The sequence below is a fragment of the Vanessa cardui genome, chromosome 6 (assembly GCF_905220365.1).
Source record: "Vanessa cardui chromosome 6, ilVanCard2.1, whole genome shotgun sequence".
NCBI lineage: Eukaryota > Metazoa > Arthropoda > Insecta > Lepidoptera > Nymphalidae > Vanessa > Vanessa cardui.
Window position 1 is genome coordinate 3,281,826 of NC_061128.1, and position 21,171 is coordinate 3,302,996.

The 21,171-nt window shown below is 30.1% G+C and overlaps 2 protein-coding genes across 3 annotated transcripts in view; both read left to right on the forward strand.

Moving 5' to 3' along the window:
* Positions 1 to 586: 586 nt before the first annotated feature.
* LOC124530355 (cystinosin homolog) lies at positions 587 to 9,214 on the forward strand. Its single transcript, XM_047104501.1, has 10 exons — positions 587 to 730; positions 1,814 to 1,917; positions 2,670 to 2,769; positions 3,169 to 3,369; positions 3,960 to 4,200; positions 4,610 to 4,729; positions 5,318 to 5,488; positions 6,926 to 7,146; positions 8,134 to 8,229; positions 8,402 to 9,214. Exons 2-10 carry the CDS (start codon positions 1,830 to 1,832, stop codon positions 8,442 to 8,444), a joined length of 1,281 nt encoding a protein of 426 aa, XP_046960457.1. The 5' UTR covers positions 587 to 730; positions 1,814 to 1,829; the 3' UTR covers positions 8,445 to 9,214.
* Positions 9,215 to 18,685: 9,471 nt separating this feature from the next.
* The window catches only part of LOC124530376 (facilitated trehalose transporter Tret1-like), a 28,525-nt gene continuing 26,039 nt past the window's right edge, over positions 18,686 to 21,171 (forward strand). Inside the window, exon 1 of one of the 2 annotated variants that reach the window (XM_047104528.1) lies at positions 18,686 to 18,902. In XM_047104528.1, coding sequence (XP_046960484.1) covers positions 18,889 to 18,902 — 14 coding nt within the window. In that variant the 5' untranslated portion in view covers positions 18,686 to 18,888. The remainder of the gene's footprint in view (positions 18,903 to 21,171) is intronic. The other variant, XM_047104529.1, reaches the window with a different exon arrangement.

Sequence of the window (21,171 nt, forward strand, 5' to 3'; positions counted from 1 at the left end):
TATAGCATAGAATACCTACAGTTGAATTTTGTTTATCTATATTAAATACATCAATTGATCAATATTTATACTACTAAATGAAGTGATTAGTATCGTTCCTTTAATTATTAGAAATATAGTTTTCTATGTAAGTTATGTACAATTTAATAATAAAACTTATATCTTTCCAAGAAATACTCGTAGTTACGTATGACCAAAATTCAAGTGATTTCCGAAGGAGCATTACCCATTACAGGCTTTTATTTTGAAAACATTCCATAAAATTGTAATTAGATTCAAATCTAATTATAAATCGTGGTATGTTATTAAAACTCGACGTTCTCTGATCAAGTTAACCGATCATTGCCATTTGCAATCTTTATACCTGTCGCGGCTACCTATTCAATGTTAACTCACAGTAGTGGAACGTATTTATCTTTAATTTAAATGAAACCGTATTACCGACATACAAGGTTGAGTTTCATATAAATCTTGAATTATCCTAGTAACAGGTAAATCATTGTCAGTCTTGTATTTAGTTTGATTGCTTGATATTGTTGTGATTGAACGAAAACGTATCTCTAAATAAATATTCGTTTTTAAAAAAATATTTGTAGTGTGTAAATGTTATATAAAGTGTTTGCCATATCAATACTTTTGGAAAAAGATTTTCATTATTTCTATATGTAATATGCAAAATTAAATAAATATATTTTTTATATATGGGACATATGAGTGATACATGCGTAAGGTAAGAAGGCGAACAGATTAAAAAATGTATTTAAATAAAATAATTTTTTTCAATATTAAGTATCTCACTTCATCCAAACATATGAAATATAATATACAAGGACATTACTCATAATGTAAGCAATCTTAAGTAAAAAAAATACACAAATTGCAATTACATATGCAAAACAAAATAATGTGAAAATGAAATCATTTACATAAATTACTAATATACTTACTATTATTTACAACATTGTACAAATTATGTTTGTATATAAATTTAATTCCAAAACATTTTTGCGTATTCGTTAATTGCTCATTATCAAACAGGTGGACTGACCTACTGCTTGAACCTATTAATTTGTATCGGAATATTATAAATATGATTCGATTTTTTACTATTATAGAATCTCTAAATTATACGTAATTCTAGCAAAAATGTATCCAAAAGTCGAATGCAATAAAATTGTATGACTGAAATAACATCATATACTCGACGAATAAAACACAAGTACCAGTGATATTTTAGCATAATTTTCAAAAAATTAAAATGAACATTTGAATGAAATATTTTTAAAGAAATTATTAAATCAATAACACTTAGAATTTTATATTTATACTGAAGAACCGACACGAAACTATAATACCGGGAGTTTGAAATTGTTTTAACAACATACAAACGTATAATAAAAATATAAACCGATAAATCTAAAATGATTACTACAATATTCGATTTCGTTGTAATAATTTCGACATGAAACGTGTGTTATGTAGTTAGTTATATATATAATTAGTTTTATAATAGACTCGGCGAAGTTTCAATGTCTTAGTACTACACCTTGAGTATACTGTGAGCATATTGAATTTTATTAAGATTGATTATTTCACTGCTTCGTTATTTTTAATAGTTTCTTTATCTTTGTCGTAAAATAAAAGAAATTGTATAAATTTTATGTATACTTTTCGAGTGAAAGAAAATTACATTTGTGTAGTTTGAACAAGTGTTTATAATGAAATTGTAGCTAAATAAATACGACGAACTTTATATGTTTATTTTCGCAGTATAATAAACGCAATATTAAATAATTTTAAAAATTGTTCACAGATAAAACACAGGAAGAATGGCGCGCTTCAATACAGTATTCGTCGGGGCCGGAGGACGTTCTAGTCATAGGTTAAGCTACTGTCTGATTGCCATGATTTTCTTAGGTGAGTTGTCAAATATTTCATGGTAATTTTTTATTTAAGACAGCAGACGTTCTTGTGTTTATTATCTCACTCTAGTCCCCATAATCAAGAACTAGAAGAGTCTTAAGCAAGACCTTAGAATACTAATTTCAACCGTTAAATTTGATGTCAATTTATAACGAAATGTAACAATGAATTGAGTTTTTTGGTGTTGTACAAGTGATGAGTATAGAATGACAGAATCCTTGTTGTATCAACAATATCTACGGCGGACCCAACTTTGTCATAATAAATGACAATCATGTTTATATCCCTGGTTTTCGATCTATAGCCTAGTTGAGCATGTCTTGACGTTCCCAGTACCGATTTTGGTTACATCGATACATGATTAGCTAACGCAGAATGTATCGTAGTACACGAATACGTGCGCAAATACCTAATTTAATCACAACGGAATAACGGAATGTGTTTAATTCTCATAATCGGTTATAAATGACAATTGTGTATGACAATATGGGGTGCAGGTATAAAGCCTACTCATTGTTGGGTAAGCATCATCAAAGTTTGGGCAGCTACTGAAAGTGCCTATTGTCGCAATCCCCATTAATTGTCGTTCTAGGTTTATAAATCTGCAATTAAACGAGCTAACGGTAAAGCTAGCTAATGTGTAACAATTCAGCATAAAAATAATCGCATACAATTTCAACTGAGAGTTAACTTCATGAGGACTAAAATACACAATATTTTATACCTACTCTATGTTTATTTTTCAGGATTACCATTAGCTCAGTGCCAACTCGAAAAGTTGTATGTTGATGAGACGGATATGCATCTGCTGGTGGATGAAACGCGTCTCTTCAAATTGATTCAAATGTAAGTACAGTACAGTGTCGAGAGTATAAACAACCCTAATGGTATGATTATGCAATTTTACATTAAATACGAAAACGAGCATTATAATTACTTTTATTTTGTGATCGAATGACGTTGCAAAATATATTTCCGTCGTGATGTAACTGCAGATTGATTTAATAGTTACTACAAGTTGCTTCTATGATGACGATTGTGGGTTTGATCCTCGTTCATTATAAATTTCTAAATCTCCAAAAAATCCTGAAGAAACCTGACACATGTATTAAATGAAAATCTACCACGTGTATCCATTAACCCATATCGGAGCAACTTGGTACAATAACCTCCAAACATTCTTCTCAATAGGAAAGAAGGCCTTAGGCTTATATACAGGCTGTTAATTTTCCTATTATTTTGCAGTGGCGAATATAATACAACACTCCAAGTTGCGTCTCAGATCCAACACGCTGATATAGTCCAATTTGTTCCGCCCGTTGTCGAAATGCCTGGAGTCGATAAGCCGGACCCAACGATGAAGCACACCTATGATATATGCGCATATGGCAAAAGTCCGGGACACTCTGAAGTCACGTTTAATGTCACGCCCACTGGCTTTGTGAAGTAAGTTATTCAAATTTTTATTTTTATTCAAATTAATTTGCAATGTTTTGGTATATGGAAGATTGTAGGCATAAATTTGTTTATAATTCATTTGGTGTCAGGTGCTAAAGAAAAACCTGAAGATGAAATGAAATTGACGCATCAGAAGAAATTTCGATAGATGTTTTCTTCATGGGGTAGCGAATAATGTTTACTGTACTGATAATGTTTCTCAAAGGCAGACAAGTCTTAGTATTTTATTTTGACATTGACATGACATTTTATTTTTTCATAGCATAGTTAGGCGTCTTCTATTTCCTTACAAAACCAATGCGATACCAAACTTGGAGCTAAGATGCTATGCCCGTTGTGCCTGTAGCTACACTGGCTCTCTCACCCTTCAACCCGTATTACAAAAATAATAAGAATTGATGTTTCGTTGCTTAAAATCTACGATTAATGAAAATGGCATTACGTGAAATAAAGGTGCCTAACCCAGAAATGTTAAATGTTGATAACTTACCTTATAACAACTTAGAGTGATAGGCTACATCAGTCTAACATTGAACTCTTAGTACTAGATATGTTACGTAGAATTTTTATAATTTCAGTCTGGATTCAGTCTTTCTCCGTGTCACAGTAATGCACTCGAATGCGATATACGTCATCTCGTACATCATGGGCTGGATCTACTTTACTGCCTGGTCCGTGTCGTTCTACCCTCAAATATTCATAAACTTCAAGAGGAAAAGTGTCGTCGGGCTAAACTTTGACTTCTTAGCACTTAATGTCATGGGTTTCACCATGTATTCGTTGTTCAACTGTGGCTTGTACTTCTCGAAAGAAATACAGGTGAATATTAAATAATTCTTATTTTTTTTTGCCATCATTTTTGATTAAATTTAATCTAGACACGCGGTAGCATATTAAGCCAAGTTCAATTTTGAGTTTACTCAACGTCAAAAGAAAAAATAAAATTAGATTTTTTTTTGTGATGTGATGTGATTGCTATATTGCAATAATGTTATTTCTTATTAACCTAAGAGTAGGGCGACGAAAAAATATTAGTAGTACAGTTCAGAATAAAGAAACAATTTTAATTTTATTTTAAAAATAGTCAACATCATCTAAAGGTCGCATCGCTTTCTTATAAAACAAACAAATTATAATTGAAGTATAGAAGGAAACAATCAAGAAGTTTTACCCATATTTTTTAATTTTCACGGTGCTATTGGTCATAATTGGTTTTATATATTTTCAGGCCCAATACTTCATGCGTCACCCTCGCAGCTTGAACCCAGTACAGTTGAACGATGTCTTTTTCTCGTTGCACGCTGTGTTCGCCACTCTTATCACCATCACCCAGTGCTTTTTGTATGAGGTAACATTCCGAATACTTACAATTTTCCAATAATTACATAAAGTAAAAGTATACTAGTTTACAATAGTAGCGGATCGGCATAGAATATTTTTTTAACATCTGTCAAGAGGTCACGTTCGAACTTGAAATTCATTATAAAATAAAAAATCGTTTAAATCTCATACTATTGAATTTATAATTATTTAATATTGCTTATTAATAAGACTACAAGAAAATGTTATCTGATCGTTATCACTTTCCAAAGACACTAAAATATATTAAATATTTCTAACAAACTCCCATTCAAAACTAAGGTTGTATTCCTTTTGCCTGAAATATATCTGTTTAATTTACCCCTCAAATTAAAAAAGAAATGTATTGGGTCATACCAAAGTTTGGCGGTTTCCAAGACCATACCATCGATAGTAATCTACAATTTGAGTCTCGTGAACAAGACATTGTAGATAATGTCGAAATATCGAGGCCCACCGAATAAAAATAAAAAACATGGTATATATCCCGAAATTAATAACTTTAATAATAAAAATAACCATGTTAATTATCTACAATTCCTACTGTCCTAATGGGGAAATTTCTATTATATTTTAGCGTGACGATCAACGGGTATCGATGGTAGGTCGCGGCATATTGACCACGTTCGTGTCCGTGGTCATCATATCAGCTAGTCTGGGCGCCGCTGACAAGATCTCCTGGCTCGACTTCCTCTACTACTGCAGCTACATCAAACTCTGCATTACGCTTATTAAATATGTTCCTCAGGTGAGTTTATGTAGTCTACCTAAAGGTATCTAAAAAGTATTTACTGCCGACACCGGAACGGGAAAACTCTTCCTTGTACTAATAAATCAGAAACGTAATACAATCTTTAATGTTTATTATATACAGAGCTGAGATGGCCCAGTGGTTAGAACGCGTGCATCTTAACCGATGATTGCGGGTTCAAACCCAGGCAAGCACCACTATATATATGTGCTTAATTGTGTTTATAATTCATCTCGTGCTCGGCGGTGAAGGAAAACATCGTGAGGAAACCTGCATGTGTCTAATTTCATCGAAATTCTGTCACATGTGCATTCCACCAACCCGCATTGGAACAGCGTGGTGGAATATGTTCCAATCTCTCTCCTTAATGGAAGAGGAGGCCTTATCTCAGCAGTGGGAAATTTACAGGCTGTTACTTTACTTTTTTTACTTTTATATACATTTTTTATGGTATAGTTTGACGGACGAGCATACGGGCCACCTGATGGTAAGTGGTCACTATCACCCATAGACAATGACGCTGTAAGAAATATTAACTATTCCTTCAATGAGCCACCAACTTTGGGAACTAAGATGTCCCCTGTGCCTGTAGCTGGCTCACTCACCCTTCAAACCGGAACACAACAATACTGAGTACTGTTATTTGGCGGTAGAATAACTGATGAGTGGGTGGTACCTACCCAGACGGGCTTGCACAAAGCCCTACCACCAAGTGATATTATATTATAACAATAGTTCGGTGTTCTTTTCGGCCATAGTATGTATAATATTCCAGATCTTAATCAGATAACCCATGGTTATCGTGAGTGTCGACTAAGCGATATTCTCTTAAGAACATCCAGAACATCCATGGTATAAATTTAAGGCATCACAAAATCCTGTAACTGTCCCAATGCGGTGTTAAGTCCTAGTCCTCTCTTGAGACGCAAATTTGAAGCTCATATAAAGACAATGCTTCAATGCGGGTTTTTGGGTACAATGTGACAGATATTCATTTGACTCCGAAATGTTTTCTTACGACGTTTTCCAATATCAGCACGTGGTACATTATAAACACAAATTATGAATGTTACCATTCGTTTGTTCAGTTTGAAAGTGGAGACTTCGGTTACGGTTATTCATGTGTTCACCTAAAAACCAGTTCTAATGAGAGGTGTCAGAAAGGCAGCGAATATTATCGATTAAGTGACATTTTAACGTGACGTTATAGTGTCATATTATCATAATTCTACTTTTTTATTTCACTCAATACCTGCAATGTAAATTATATTTAATTGCAAATGGCAATAAACCAATAAGTTAATATAAGTTAAAGACCCCTCTCAATCCTAAATATTCCACCTGTTTGGAATGAAGATTCTAACGAGGGTCAATGACCTTAAATTCAAGCGGCCAAATAACAACTGTTTCAATTAAAAACTTTCTAAATTTCAGGCGTACATGAACTACAAGCGGAAATCGACTGAAGGTTGGAGTATCGGCAATATTTTCCTAGATTTTGTCGGTGGTTTCCTCTCCATCCTGCAGATGACCCTCAACGCTTACAACTACAACGATTGGATATCGTTCTTCGGAGACGCGACTAAGTTCGGTCTAGGATTATTCAGTCTCATCTTCGACATATTCTTCATCTTGCAACACTACGTATTCTACAGGTATGTTTTCTACTATTTCTTAACAATTCAGTATAGTTTCACGGTGTTGCCATATCAGATAAAATTGATTTTTATTTGCGTTTGTTTTTATTCACTTAAATACTTTTTATTTATTATACGAGTTATTGAGACACCGAGAAATCTATACACGCTTTCATTGGGATGCTTCTTTGAGAATATTGAGCTCAAAAAATGTTAGCTCAATATTTTCGCTGGCTTTGGGTTTCATTAACATAAAATAAGCTCCTTATTAACCATTCGATTAAGTAACATTGTTTTAACAATCACTGCAAAGAAATAAAACTAGAGTGAAAGTCTGAGGAAGAAACATTACGAACGGTTGCCTTGAGCTCATAATGGAGAAATATTAATTAAGAAAATGAATCTGGAGATAAGAAAAAGGAAATAGAACTAGAGAAATGTCATTTGTGTTAACATATGTATAAGGAAACACTAATAATTAATATAAGGAATATAAATAACAAAACGGATTCAGAGATGCTTGGATAAGAAAGAGAGAAGAAATCAAACAGAACAAGTAATTTGTATTAACATACGCTGAAGTTTCCTTTACGTTAAAATGAAAGTGATTGAAAATATGAAAGAGAAGACACAAGAAGAAGAATTATAAATGGTGAACATTTATTTGAGAGTGCTGAATTTTCTACGTACACGAAAATTAATAATCAAATTAATAATATAATTAATTTATCATCAAAACTACATCATTTTTGTCATTGATCAAAACTACTGGATAATAGTCACATAGCAATTGGGCAACCGCTGCTTATACTATAAAATAAGTATTGCAAATAATATCCGATCATAATCGAAACATCGCTTTAAATGGACACCTCACCATTCATACCGGGACGCTAACGCACGCATTTCGTACGAACACGGAGATGTTCGAAATTCAAAATGGGATACAAAATGGCGGATTAGTTTTCGGGGTGATAAGAAACATTTTGTGGTTAATGTTTTCAGAGAGGGCAAGAGATTTATGATTGTTGACGATAGCGAGGAGGGTTCCAGCATGATGAGTTCGGGTGTCGGCAGTGAATACTTTTTAGTTCGGACTTGGTATGTATACGGATTAGTTAAACTTCAGGACCAGTAGCGGACAATCACTAACGTATAACTTACTTAAACTTTAGTTTGTGGATTGTTTTGTTTTACGGTGATTTTTAGTTCGTAAATTAGTAGTACTAATTGCCCCGTATGAAAACTTTTTCCTATTTATTTATTTTTTTAGGGATGCCGATGAGAAGAAATATGATCTTGAGGCGAAGGCGTGACGCGTTTGCTACTTCTAATGCTGCCATTTTTATTTTAATTTATTTTTATTTAATTTGACTCGATTTTTATAGTCCTATAAGCATTTCTTTATTTAAGTTGATATTATTGCTCCTTTTTAAGGCAAATACCTACAATAAAATTGAAGTCCTTCGAAATTGTTAAAACAAAAAATTAATTAATTTTAAATACATATTTTTTGGTAATTAAATTGTTTATAACAATATAATTTCCAAAAAAATACGTATTTGCTCTTGACTACCAAATATTTTAAGCGATTTATTTGTATACATGTTTATTAGCCAATGTGTGATATTATTACTTTTTTAAATACAGTGGCAATAAATTGATAGACTGATCTGGAATACCTAATATTTATATTTCACTGTTATATTTATTTATGAAATAATAAAAAAATATTGTTATTTGTTGGGAATATGTAAAAAAAAATATGAATTTGTTGATTGTGTTATAAAGAAAATGTCAATTAATAAATTATCTGTGATTAAGAAACACATTTTATATTAAAATGTGCGTTATATCAATGCATTTTAATTTCAATATCCGACGACAATGCATTTAAAACATATCCCATTCAAAAAAACATACCCTTCTTCCCGTGATCCTATTATTTTCAAAATTCATTTAGGTTAAATTTATATGATTTTTATTTTAAGTTTACTCGAAATTTATTTTCGTATCTTTAGTTGTGTATTATTCAATGTTATTATATCATGTAGATTATGTTTAGACAATAAATTAATTCTGATTTTGCTGTGTTTCTTTTAAAGTCCTTATCTTAAAAAATACATAGACATTTCTTTACATTACTATTATTCAAATGAAACAAATATTAATTTACATTTCATTAAGAATATATATATATATAAGAATATATATATATATATATATGTATTAGCAGTAAATTATTATATACATAGATTTGTTTAGATGTTTGCATATATTTTATATGACAATAATTACACCTGAAGAAGTGTATATAACACTGAGATGTTCTAGTTATTTTAGAAACAAATATATATGTACATACATAAATACAATATACAAATATATAACATAATAAAAGTAGAAGTAATCTATAGAATATTTTAATTTGTAATTGTAAATAACAGATATATTTATTAGTTAAAGTAAAGTTTGCGTTGTTTTTATAGTTCCATATATTATATCAGCTTTTTTAATATTAGATGAATCACCGCTAAAGCTTGAGCTAAACTAACTTTCATACTGCATGCTATTTCAGTCAAATGCCTCTCATAAATCAAAATTTACCGTTATTTAATAAAATTATCTATCTTTTATACGCGCAGAAAATATTGAATATTGTTTTTATTAGATAATATTGTACATGACAGTCTGTTAATTACAAAAGTATTTTCTTTATAGTATCTTTATAAATAAGTTCGACATTGACGAGACTTCGTGTTACATAGAGATGACAAAAAATAATAGTTATTCTTCTTGATATTTAAGTAATGAGTTAATGGTAGAGTATTTTTTTTTCAGTATTACCTATTAATATACTAATTAGAATAACTAATCATTATTCTTAAGACCAGTACATAGAATGTACGCATTTAATAAGTGGTAACTAGATTGTACATTTTGACGGTTTGGCCTCATGGTCTAGTAAACAGGTTATACGAAGCAGTCATACATTACAATTTACCTATAAAATCCTGATACTTATAATGTTGTAAAAGGGTTACTACAGAAAGTATTCCGTTATTAGAAATAAAGTTTTTAGAAATATTCCACTGCCTTGATATTCAGGTCTCTGTTTTTTAGGAATATACTATGATTAAAAGTAACAAAATTGTCTAAATCTCATTACATTTGATTAGTTAGTGATTTAGAGCCTAGTCTATATACCAGAAAGCCAGTTGGCTCAGCTATAATAATGAGAATTAGTAGTAAAATAAGATAATAACTTTATGGCAATAATAAAATTAAATCGTCGCTCTTATGTTTTAATGTGCAAGTATCAATATCATCTGCCCAGAAAAATACAGTTTACGTAAATAATTAAAATGAATGTGATATAAATATAAGTATTAATAATTGATTTCAGTATATTAGTTTTCATCAAAAGCATATATTACTAAGAAACAAAATAAATATACAGTTGATAGGTTCAGTCAATATCTATAGATAATTTGTATTCCTGCTATTAAGCCTGATATGCGATGCATAGGAAGAAGAATCCGCAAAGGCAGAAAGCGGCATTGGCAGGAATATTATCATTTATTTTTAATGTCTCGGGTCTTTCGGACGACTCAATCGCCAGATGTGGGAGCCGTGCGTGCTGTCGTGACTGAAATCGGTCACGAGGATATTACCATCGTCACAGATTTGTCGATTTCACGTGAAAATGCTTAGGCTGAAATTAAATTAAATGATACATATTTATTATCGGACTACTATTACTTCTGTCAAATAATTTTCTTTTGGTATATTTCGTTATCTTGTTCATTCATATTTTGTGTTCTATAGATTTTTTTTTAATTCATATAAAATATTGCTGTGTCACAATTTTGATATATGTATTTATAAAAAACATAAAGAAATTTGAAAATTGACATAGTCGGCTATTTAAAACAAAATTGCCGTGGTTGACTTGCATGTCCTTCAGAAGAGTAAAGAAATGTCAAATCATTATACATTGTTATTATATAGGTAAGGTTTATATACTCTGAGCATTGTTATTATATAAGGTTTACATACAGTTTGACGCACTCGCGATATCAATTCTAAAAACAAATCTGCGAATGAAACAATGTCACAAGTGCATAAATAGAAGTTCTTTGACCCTTTTTATTAACGTGATTTGTAAGCAAAGTGAAATATGTTCGTAGCGTAAACAAAGCTTGCTGATGAATATGAGATATTTACAACTCCAAACCTCGGTTAGGTTAGACGTTTTGTCATTGCCATCAGAATTTATAGTCATCTTCACTGAGGCCAGCAAGAGTAAACACATTTGTGCATCTAATCGTTACGACATTATAAATTACCTTTCAATCCTGAAATTTCAATTATGAAGTAATGAGAATGCCTGAGGGCACAATTAACTCAATGAAATAAAATGTAGATTGATATCTATCCTTATGAATACACCAAAGACTTGGATAATATCGTCTGTGGAAGTGTCTAGAAGCTTAAGAATAGTTTCAAACTTTTCCTCTTATTTGTACAAACGAATAAATTGATGTAACGCATGGATATGTGAAATTGGCTTTATTAGGGTTCCATTAAAACATTTCATGGTAATCTTTACGATAATTATTAATTTGGCTTTGAAAGTATTTCCTCTGTTGCGTATCAAAAATACTTATATAATATACTTTGTTTCAGAGATGCGCGGTACATCCTCCTACCAGGTACCATGTACAACTCGGACGAACTTCAAGATGAAGCGTATATCGAACAAGACCTTGACACGACAGAGTCTTACCAAGGGTCTCCCACATAATACCAAAATGTATTCCGATGGAGTCCGAAAACATGCTTATGACGCATTATACAAACAGCAAGAGCAATAGGGGAGACATGTGTTTTACATACTACTATTGATGTGAGGCAGGAAAGGCATCATGGTTGACGTTTCACTTTTGACAAGTGACAAGTTTATTCAGTGAAATAAAAACTATAACTCTTTTTGAAAGTGATTCGGTAAATAGTTGTAATCGAGAAATGGTTTTGCTAACGCTACTATCAACTTGTGACGTCCATATTCCGTCGTCCGAGCATATTCTGAAAGAACGTTTTATTTTAATTAATGGACGCAACGAAACGTAACGTAACGTAATAAAATATTTTCAGTCAGTGGTATTACCCAGTGCAAAGGACAATAATATGACATTTAAGTATTTATTTTATTGTGTTTAGTATAAGGAACATAAAATTAGTATTTTAAACAATAATATTGTTAGTGGATTTACTAGATCCTAGATTCGCTTTATTAAAAGTTTGAAATTCCAATAATTTGCCAGTATGACTCTGCAGGGCAATATTTTCTTTTTACCGTTGCCACTTGCAAGTATTGTGTACTTCAACTTAAATAAAAATGTATTAAGATCGGGTAAAATTATTTCAATTTTTAATTGAGAGGCAGGATAGCCTGTCTTATAAGAGCTATCGAATCAAAAAACGAACTACCTCTGTCCATAATGCATATTAGTTATATGAGTGTATAATCAAGCAATATATTAACTCGCCTTGAATTAAAAATTTATTCAATGTATTGTAAATTTGTATAATCTTTATAATTAAATGGAACATGCATCTCTTACTTTAAGTGTAAAATGTAAATAAAAACATTAAAAATATGGTTATTTATTTTCATTTCAAACGATTCAAATTGAACATATTATCACAAGATCAAACATTATCAAAATCAAATAAATATCAGAGCGAAAAAGATGTATTAAACAGATGAGATGGTTTTGTAAGGCAAAGTCAACGTCTGTTGTTAAGGTAATACTGACGTAAATTAATTAATGACATATTTGTTTTCCATCAGTCACTTTCTGCTATCGAATTGTTTTAGAAGATTTTTAACATACTATGTATTAAGGATTATAACATGTTGGCTTACAATTGTTGACAATTGTTTTTATAATTGTGTATTTATTTGATACTGAGAAGGAAAAGCAACAGCGGAATTTCTGTTAAGAACAAAATTAATAAGATATTTTCTGTTATCTTCTTAAAAGTTTACGTTTTTAAAATCCTTTGCTACACAAACGTATATTATAATCTACTTAAGAATTAATGCAGTGCAGTTGTTTAGTTGATAATGAAAATTATGACTAAAAATATTTAAATCTAGAAAAATAGTGCAAAGTTGCTGTCTGGTCACACCGAAATCAGACCAAAAAATCATGTATCGATACTAAATTATTTTTTGCACACTCGAATCATATGATTTTGGTTCTGTGTCACAATCTTATGTCAAAGTCCTTATAAAGTTCTTCATGCGTTTTATTGTTATGTAAGCGTAGATACGTAACACAAAAATAAATATGAACAGCAACGACGCGTCACATTATTTTTAAATTTTATGTTTATGCAAAGGAATAATTCTCGTTCGACATTCGACGTTTCGACTTTTTATTTCGAACATTTTTATTTTTCGAAGTTAAAACATTTAAAATCTATACTAATTTTTATGATTTATTTGATATTTTTAAAGTAAGAGAGTGAATGCCAAATTCTACCGCTAATGTTTTCCTAATACGTCCTCTGAGAATCAAAGTATTGTTGCAACAAGCAAGGCCATAATATAAAGTCTGAACAGGCAGATCTTAATATAAATTATTCATGTCTTTAAAGAAAAAGTGTGTCGATAATTTGTGTTTTAAATAAAATTTAGAAATCGCATATTTAAATTTTGTACAATTGATGTTGTCCATTCTGATTTTTATTCAGACTATAAAAGTAGTAAAAGTATACTTATTATATCTCTTTGCTTTCTCACATTAAAAATGTATTTCTTGAGTAATGTAGTACTCTAAAGGCATTATTAAATCATCTCGAAAAATAAGTGAAATAGGCTAAATATAATCAACGTCTGCAGAATAAAATAGGAAGTTTTAAGTCAATAGAGTTATAACAAATACGGACAAAAGTTATAATTCGCGGTATTTACTTAATGTATAAACCAACATTATTTTATATTTATACATTACGCATTTTGTAATACGACAGATAGAGTACAATAAACAGGATTTATAATACGATAGCTGTGATCCCTAACAAAGCCCTCATGTGACTGTATTGTAATTGATATGTTAATTATATCACGTTTTCAACATTTGATTATATTTTATTTTTATAACGGTTACTGTTACAAACTATTAACGTATTTTTTCTAATGAATTTAATGAAACAGCACATAGTTGTAACTCAACTATGATTGTCTCAAGATAAAACGTTACATTTTATTGATATGTTATAGATATAGGTATATTTTTATTGACAGATATATAAATATAAATATCTATTCGGTAATAGATATGAAACATTATTATTGTATTTGTTGTTATTTTGTATTCATACTTATCTTTATTTTTAGCCGAAATCGTCGGATGGGTAGAACACGAAAGAAAATCTGCCTGTGTCGAATGAAGTTATATCAAGTCATGCGTATCCACCAACCCGCGTTGGAGCTGCGTGGTGGAGATAACCTAAAACTTTCTCCTCAAAAGGAGAAGGCGCCTGAAATCCAGCCAGCGACTGTTGGGCTGTATTTACAGGCTATTATTTTACTTTTAACGCTATAAAGCACTCCATTGACATATTCGATAGCATGTTATGTTTTGTGAATTTCTTGCAGAGGAAGCAATAAGATGCTTTATTCTATCTTTAGTTATAGTATTTTTTTATCTTTTTATTATTATTTGAAAGTTTTTTTTATTTTGTTAAATAATGGTTGATATTTATTTGTGGACTTCTAGCTATTTAAAGTTTATTTAATGATAACACCGCTTTCGTATCTTTAGACGATACAAGATCCTTTGTTACTGTACAATGTATTTAAAGTCGACAGAAAACGTACAAAGAAAGTTGTGATAAGATTGCGATCGGAGAGGATTTTGATGTTATAAAAATAATACGTTTACGTCACAAGGGGTAATGGAGATTATGTATAAGAACCTTCAAGTGGTTCCTGATAGACTTATCAGATTATTAAACATTAATATCGTTTGTTTTTATATTATGTAATCCAATTTATAAATATATTAATCGAGTTTTTTTTTAACTAAATTTGAACTGGAAATTATTTAAGTATTAAGATCGATTTAAGCGAAAGTAAAATTTCTAGATATAAATTGAGTAAAACATTCTACTTTTATGTTATGTTTGAAGAAATTAAGTTGTATGCGTCTTTTGACACGCTTCACGCTGCCCCGTTTTCAAGTGTTCAATTTTTTTTAAGGTTTAACTTTGTAGGAATAGTTTTAATCTTATTTATCAACGTAGCGATAGAATTGTTTAGTTTTTATTTGTTAAAATTTAAAAATATACTTTCTTCAATGACAGCCTGCCGATGTACTAGGTTTGAAATTTTATTTTTAAGCCGAAAAAATAACGTGTGCGTATGACACTTGATAATTTGCCAAATATGTGATTTTTTTTGTTTTCTGTGTAGAATTTTATTTTCGATTCTATATTTAATTTAAGGTCATTATTTATTTTAAAGTCGTGAAGGTCACATATTAATAAAACTCTTGGTATAAAAGATGAACTCTATGAACTCTGTTTATACCAATGACACGCATTATTTAAATCAAAATATTATATATTGACGTTAGAAAGTTGGTGTAAATATATATATGCAAAAGGTTACCTATGTGTGACAATATATAAGAGTTTGTTTCATACAATTTATGATAACAGCTTATTAATTTCATGACTATCACACGACTTTACTGCATATCTAAGTTTTTTTAAATATGTAAATGTTTTTATTATAGTTTTACCAACAAAAAACCCAATAAGCAATAACGATCGAACCCTAAAAATTTATTTGTAGTTTTGCCTGTGCGCCGTCATCACGTAGGAGGACAGATCTTCCGGCGCTAAAAGAATAGAAACTAATTATAATGTTTTTAAAGAAAAGCCACTTGTACCGTGCATTAGAAATTTTACGCTAGTAACTATTGTAATGCGCAAATATGTAGATTCTTATCGGATTACAGAGTTATAAAGAAAATAAGAAAAACATTATGCCTTTAATTCTTTTTTGTAGAATATTTTTTTACGTAATTAAAATTGGCGTTACAAATAGGTACCGATTCTTAAGAGCTCTAACTTTTCAACCTATTTTCTAATTTATTAAAATTCGTAAGGAACCTCAAAGCAAATTATACCATTAGAATAGCCTTCCAGATTTTGTTAAAAAGTAAAATTGTGTCACAGTACCAAGATGAATAATAATTTGTAATTGATTCTCATTATTTTATTCAAATAAATTCGCATATTATGGTACCAAGATTTATGCCTAAGTAATGTCGGATGTACTACTACTACTACTAAGTTATTTCCCCATAAAGTCCGTAAGTAACGAAGAAATCCTGATAATATGTTATCGTATATATAATCTTGTCTTTTTTTAATTAAGATTTTTCATGTTTAAGATTATTAATTAGCTGCACGGATTCTGGAAATTGGCAATATTTCTGCGCCCATGCATCTGAAAGTACGTAAATCAGTGGGTTGATAAACTTGAATTCTTCTCTTGGTGTCAAATCTTCCGAATAATCGAGAGATAGAGAGAGATCGATTATGAGACAGATTATTGGGGTGCACATATATTTGCGCTTACAGTTGTGTAGGTACTATATGTTTTGCGCAGTTGATTAGTCTCTCTTGCGGATGGCCGCTGCGACCGAAATCGGTCAGGAGAATATTATGATCACTTTTTTGACAATGAAGCGTGCATGTTCTTTTTTTTTTATTAAAAACAATATTTATAAATGTAAAATTTTGTGAGACGTTATGTGTTAATTTTTTTGTATTAATTGAAATTCAATTCTATTGTTAGCTTTAATTTTTTAAAAGAAACATGAAATATTCGTCGGTCACGTCAACAGTTTAATTTTAAAGCCAGGGAAAATACGAAGCGCGGTTATTTGTATCAAAATAATTGTTATAAAATAAAACCTTCAAAAAGAAAAGGATCATCTTCTCGTATACGATATATTGACTTAGTAATTTTTTTCAGTATTCTACGGTAAAAACTTATTCTCATTATTAGTAATTGTAGGTTTCAAATTACTTATATTATTGAGAGTGGAACTTGAAATGTCGGATGATTTAAAGTTACTGCAAAATGAACAGTCGTCAAGGAATTGTTTTGCAATATAAATAAATATTTTATCCTTTATGAAATAACAATCGCAATAAACACGTAATGTCAAATCAATTAGGTCACAGGTAAGTCTTTAGTTTTGTTAAATTGTGTGTTAACAATGCATGACTGGGACGAGAGAGGAAATTTAATTTGTTTTCCCGATCTTGTGCTTCGTTACGAAGCCTGTCAACTAAAATAATGCAAGTATTTAAGTTAAGAACTTGTCGCCTCCGATGAGGTTACGACCTTCGTTGAATTCCCTTGTTTGGGTACGGTGTCTGAATTTGTTATTTTTGAATACGAATTTTAACGAAGCACATTGAAAGGTAATAAGTTTGTCCGTTAATTGCAGCAATTTGACTTCTATTAGTATTAAATAAAATTAAATAAGGTATGACAAAAAGGTTTAAAAAAAATTTAAAAAAAAAACATAATGACAGCTGATCGTCGTAATCATCAAAAGGTACCAAGCCGTAAAGCCTAAGATAATGATTTCGATTTATGTTACGACTAAAAATTATATTTATTAAATATAAACTTTTCTATATAACTTTTATATCTGTATTATATATATGCTTTGCTAAAAATAACAGGTAAATATAGGTATTATGATAGACGTCTAATAGACCATGATTTAGTAATTTAGATATCATGACGGCACATGTAAATGAGATTATCGAATACCAGCTAATTGGTTTTAAATCAATTGGTATCGTTTGGTGTATTTTCCAAGGAATATAATAATAAGAAGAAGGTTGTTTTCACCTGGATTTATTAAAGATGTAAGAGCTACTTTCATCCTCTTCAATGAAGCTATTTAAATTACGTTTTGTGTAACTTTGAAATTAGAAACACTTTTAGTAATTACCCAAGTATAATCTTGTACCGATCATATTTTTATTTATATTCCATTACATTGTTAAAAGTAAAAAAAAAACAAACACACACACACACACCCTGTCAAAGGGCTAAAAAATCATTAAGTCTACGACGTTACGTCAATTTTATAGCGCTGCTTTGTTAAGTAAAAAAAAATAAATCGACGTTGCGATGCTTTGTGGTAATTTTGCGTATATTTTGTTAATGTTTAACTTTTCTTATTGATGTTATGATTTTCAACAAAAATAATTATCACCAGTTTCGTAATAACACGATTTACTTTTCGCACGTACACACCCTCGAAATGTATTTGCTTAAGAATTATTTGTTTTTTAGTCTATGCTCCTACGTAAAGTGCGCAAAACACGTGAATGACTGAATGATATTGGCTATGTTGGCGGGAAAACTCGAAGATATCACATTGTCGTGCTTTCGTGCGAAATAGTTTGCGCGGAAAAACATCCATATATGCGGGAAAGCATGCCCATAGACCCAGTACATATGTAGCCGTCGGAGGGACAGGACGCGCATGTTGATTTAAAATGCATTAAATATATCGCGTCGCACAAAAAATAAATATAGTGACTGAAAAAGTGATAGAATTATGTGATATAACTTAATTTTTTTTATCATAGCACTGTGATATTGTGTCGAACTATTATTTTTATAGCTATTAATAAATTTATAAAATGGCAGACGAAAAGTAAGTATGAAAAGAAAATATTTTTTTCGATTTTGTATTGAAAGTCAATTCAAGTATTTACTTATTATAATACTAAGACATCCTAATCAGCTTAAATATATTTGAAGGACAGTTTAACAATGCTCTAGATGTTATAACGTGGTAATATTTTATTTATTAATAAATATCATTAAACAATACGTAAAGAAAACACAAATTATTTTGAATGAACTATTATAAAACAACAATTTTTAATTTGTGTATTCAATTATGTAGGTTGCGATGATAATGAAACTGGAATTTAGGATCTGTTTAAATTATTATCATAAAATATACAAATTGGAATTATTTTGTTAGACATATGCTAAATCTGATGACAGGTTTGTTAATATAACGATGATATAAATGTATTTTTTTTAAATAAAGTAGGGACAAAGAAATTATATTTGAAAATAACGGAACTAATTTTTACTTTTTAATGGAATCAACGTAGACACAACTTTTTTCTGTAAAGATGTACAAGCCTTTGCCCAGCTTTGGGATACTAACGATCTTTACTTATTTTTATCATTATGTTGTTTTGTATTAATTAGGTTGTTATGTTAATAGTTTCGCGTAATTATGAAATATTGACTCTACATATGTATTTGTATTATATTATCTTCGATGTAAGTTTACCTAGCATTCAATAATGATCGTTAATATTTTTTCCAGTGCATATAAATGCGTAATCATGTTTACGAATATGCGTTAAAAAACTTAGACAGGCCTCTAGCCGGTTTAAGTATGTGTTGCACGGGTTATGCTTGGGCCAGTTTCTCAAATGTAATTTAAATTCTCGTTATGTTTACTATGAATACTACTACTAGTATAATTTAATCCACAAAACGACCACTAATTATTCAGTTACTTTTATGATATCGAAAACATGTTAAACTCCTTTACTATAAGTTTTTATTTTTAATAATAACTCATTTCTGTCACAAGAAATTTTGAATAAAAGTCTAGTTAACGTATTTTAGATATAACGTTAATATAATAGTTTTTTTAATATAACTAATTAATATAATTTTTTTTCGTAATTTTTCAAACCAATACGGTTTTCTTAATACATGCGTTGCTAAAGTATGTTTAGTTCCGATTTTTTTTCGATATAACCGGAATATCAAGTGTCGTTTTTCGACTTACCGTTAAGAATCGCGTGAGTTTCAAACAAAATTAATTTTAAATATTTATAAGGACTTGTGTAAGTTATTGACTAATTATTTAAATGACTTATTTTGATAGCAGAAATCTCGTATAATATTTTTGAATCTTCTGGCATTTATTAGATTTTTGAATGTTTTTCATTTTATTTTTTTGTAATTTAAGACTAGTTCTTAATGGTTTCACATACATGTGTCAAAATATCATCCGACAAATGCCTGAAGATGTTTTAAAAAGAACATAATAGTATAAAATAAATCCGCTTAACGTTGTCTGCCCTATGTCTGCTTAGATCTTTAAAATTACACAACAGATTTAGAGGCGTTTTTTTTTAATAGTACGTCTCAAAGATTCAAACAATTTGACATTTTTATTAAGTATTTTTTTAAGGCTGTCCATGCCCAATACGTTAAAATTAGTATTCATGTATTCAACATGATATTTGAATCGTAACGCGTGCCAATTGTTTATATTACAGATAATAATATATTAGGTAATAATAAAATCTATATTTGTTTTTTACGTTTGGAGATAGACCTTTGCTGTATCAGGTTCTTTTTTTCCTAATATTTTTTTTGTTAATTGCCAGTGTTGTTTGTTATTTCTTACAAATAAGAAGTAATTCTATAATTAAAAAATATATATTATCAAGTTATGACAACAATTATTACAGTTTATAACTATTTATATATCTATGGTAAAGTATTATTGTGAATCACAGCAGACGAGAAGCCAGGCCAGACTGAAATAAATATTTTAAATGTCAGAGCGAAAAGGGAATGGACAGTTTCGATATCACTGCGAAGATGATCATTGAAGAAATAAATAAATATAAACGCTAAACTAACATACATATACTGTTTATTTTGCCATAGAACGTTTATCGTCCTACATCCTTCCTTATCATATATGTATACCGAATAAACACGAAAGATATTTTTGGCCTGTATTATATATTCAACTAAACAAAGAGGTTTTAATATTCTAAAAAATAATTAAGAGAAATTGATTATTTAAATGTTAAATTAGCGCTTAGTACGTTTGCAATAGTTTAATTTCCGCTAGACTAGTTGGAAAATTCTGT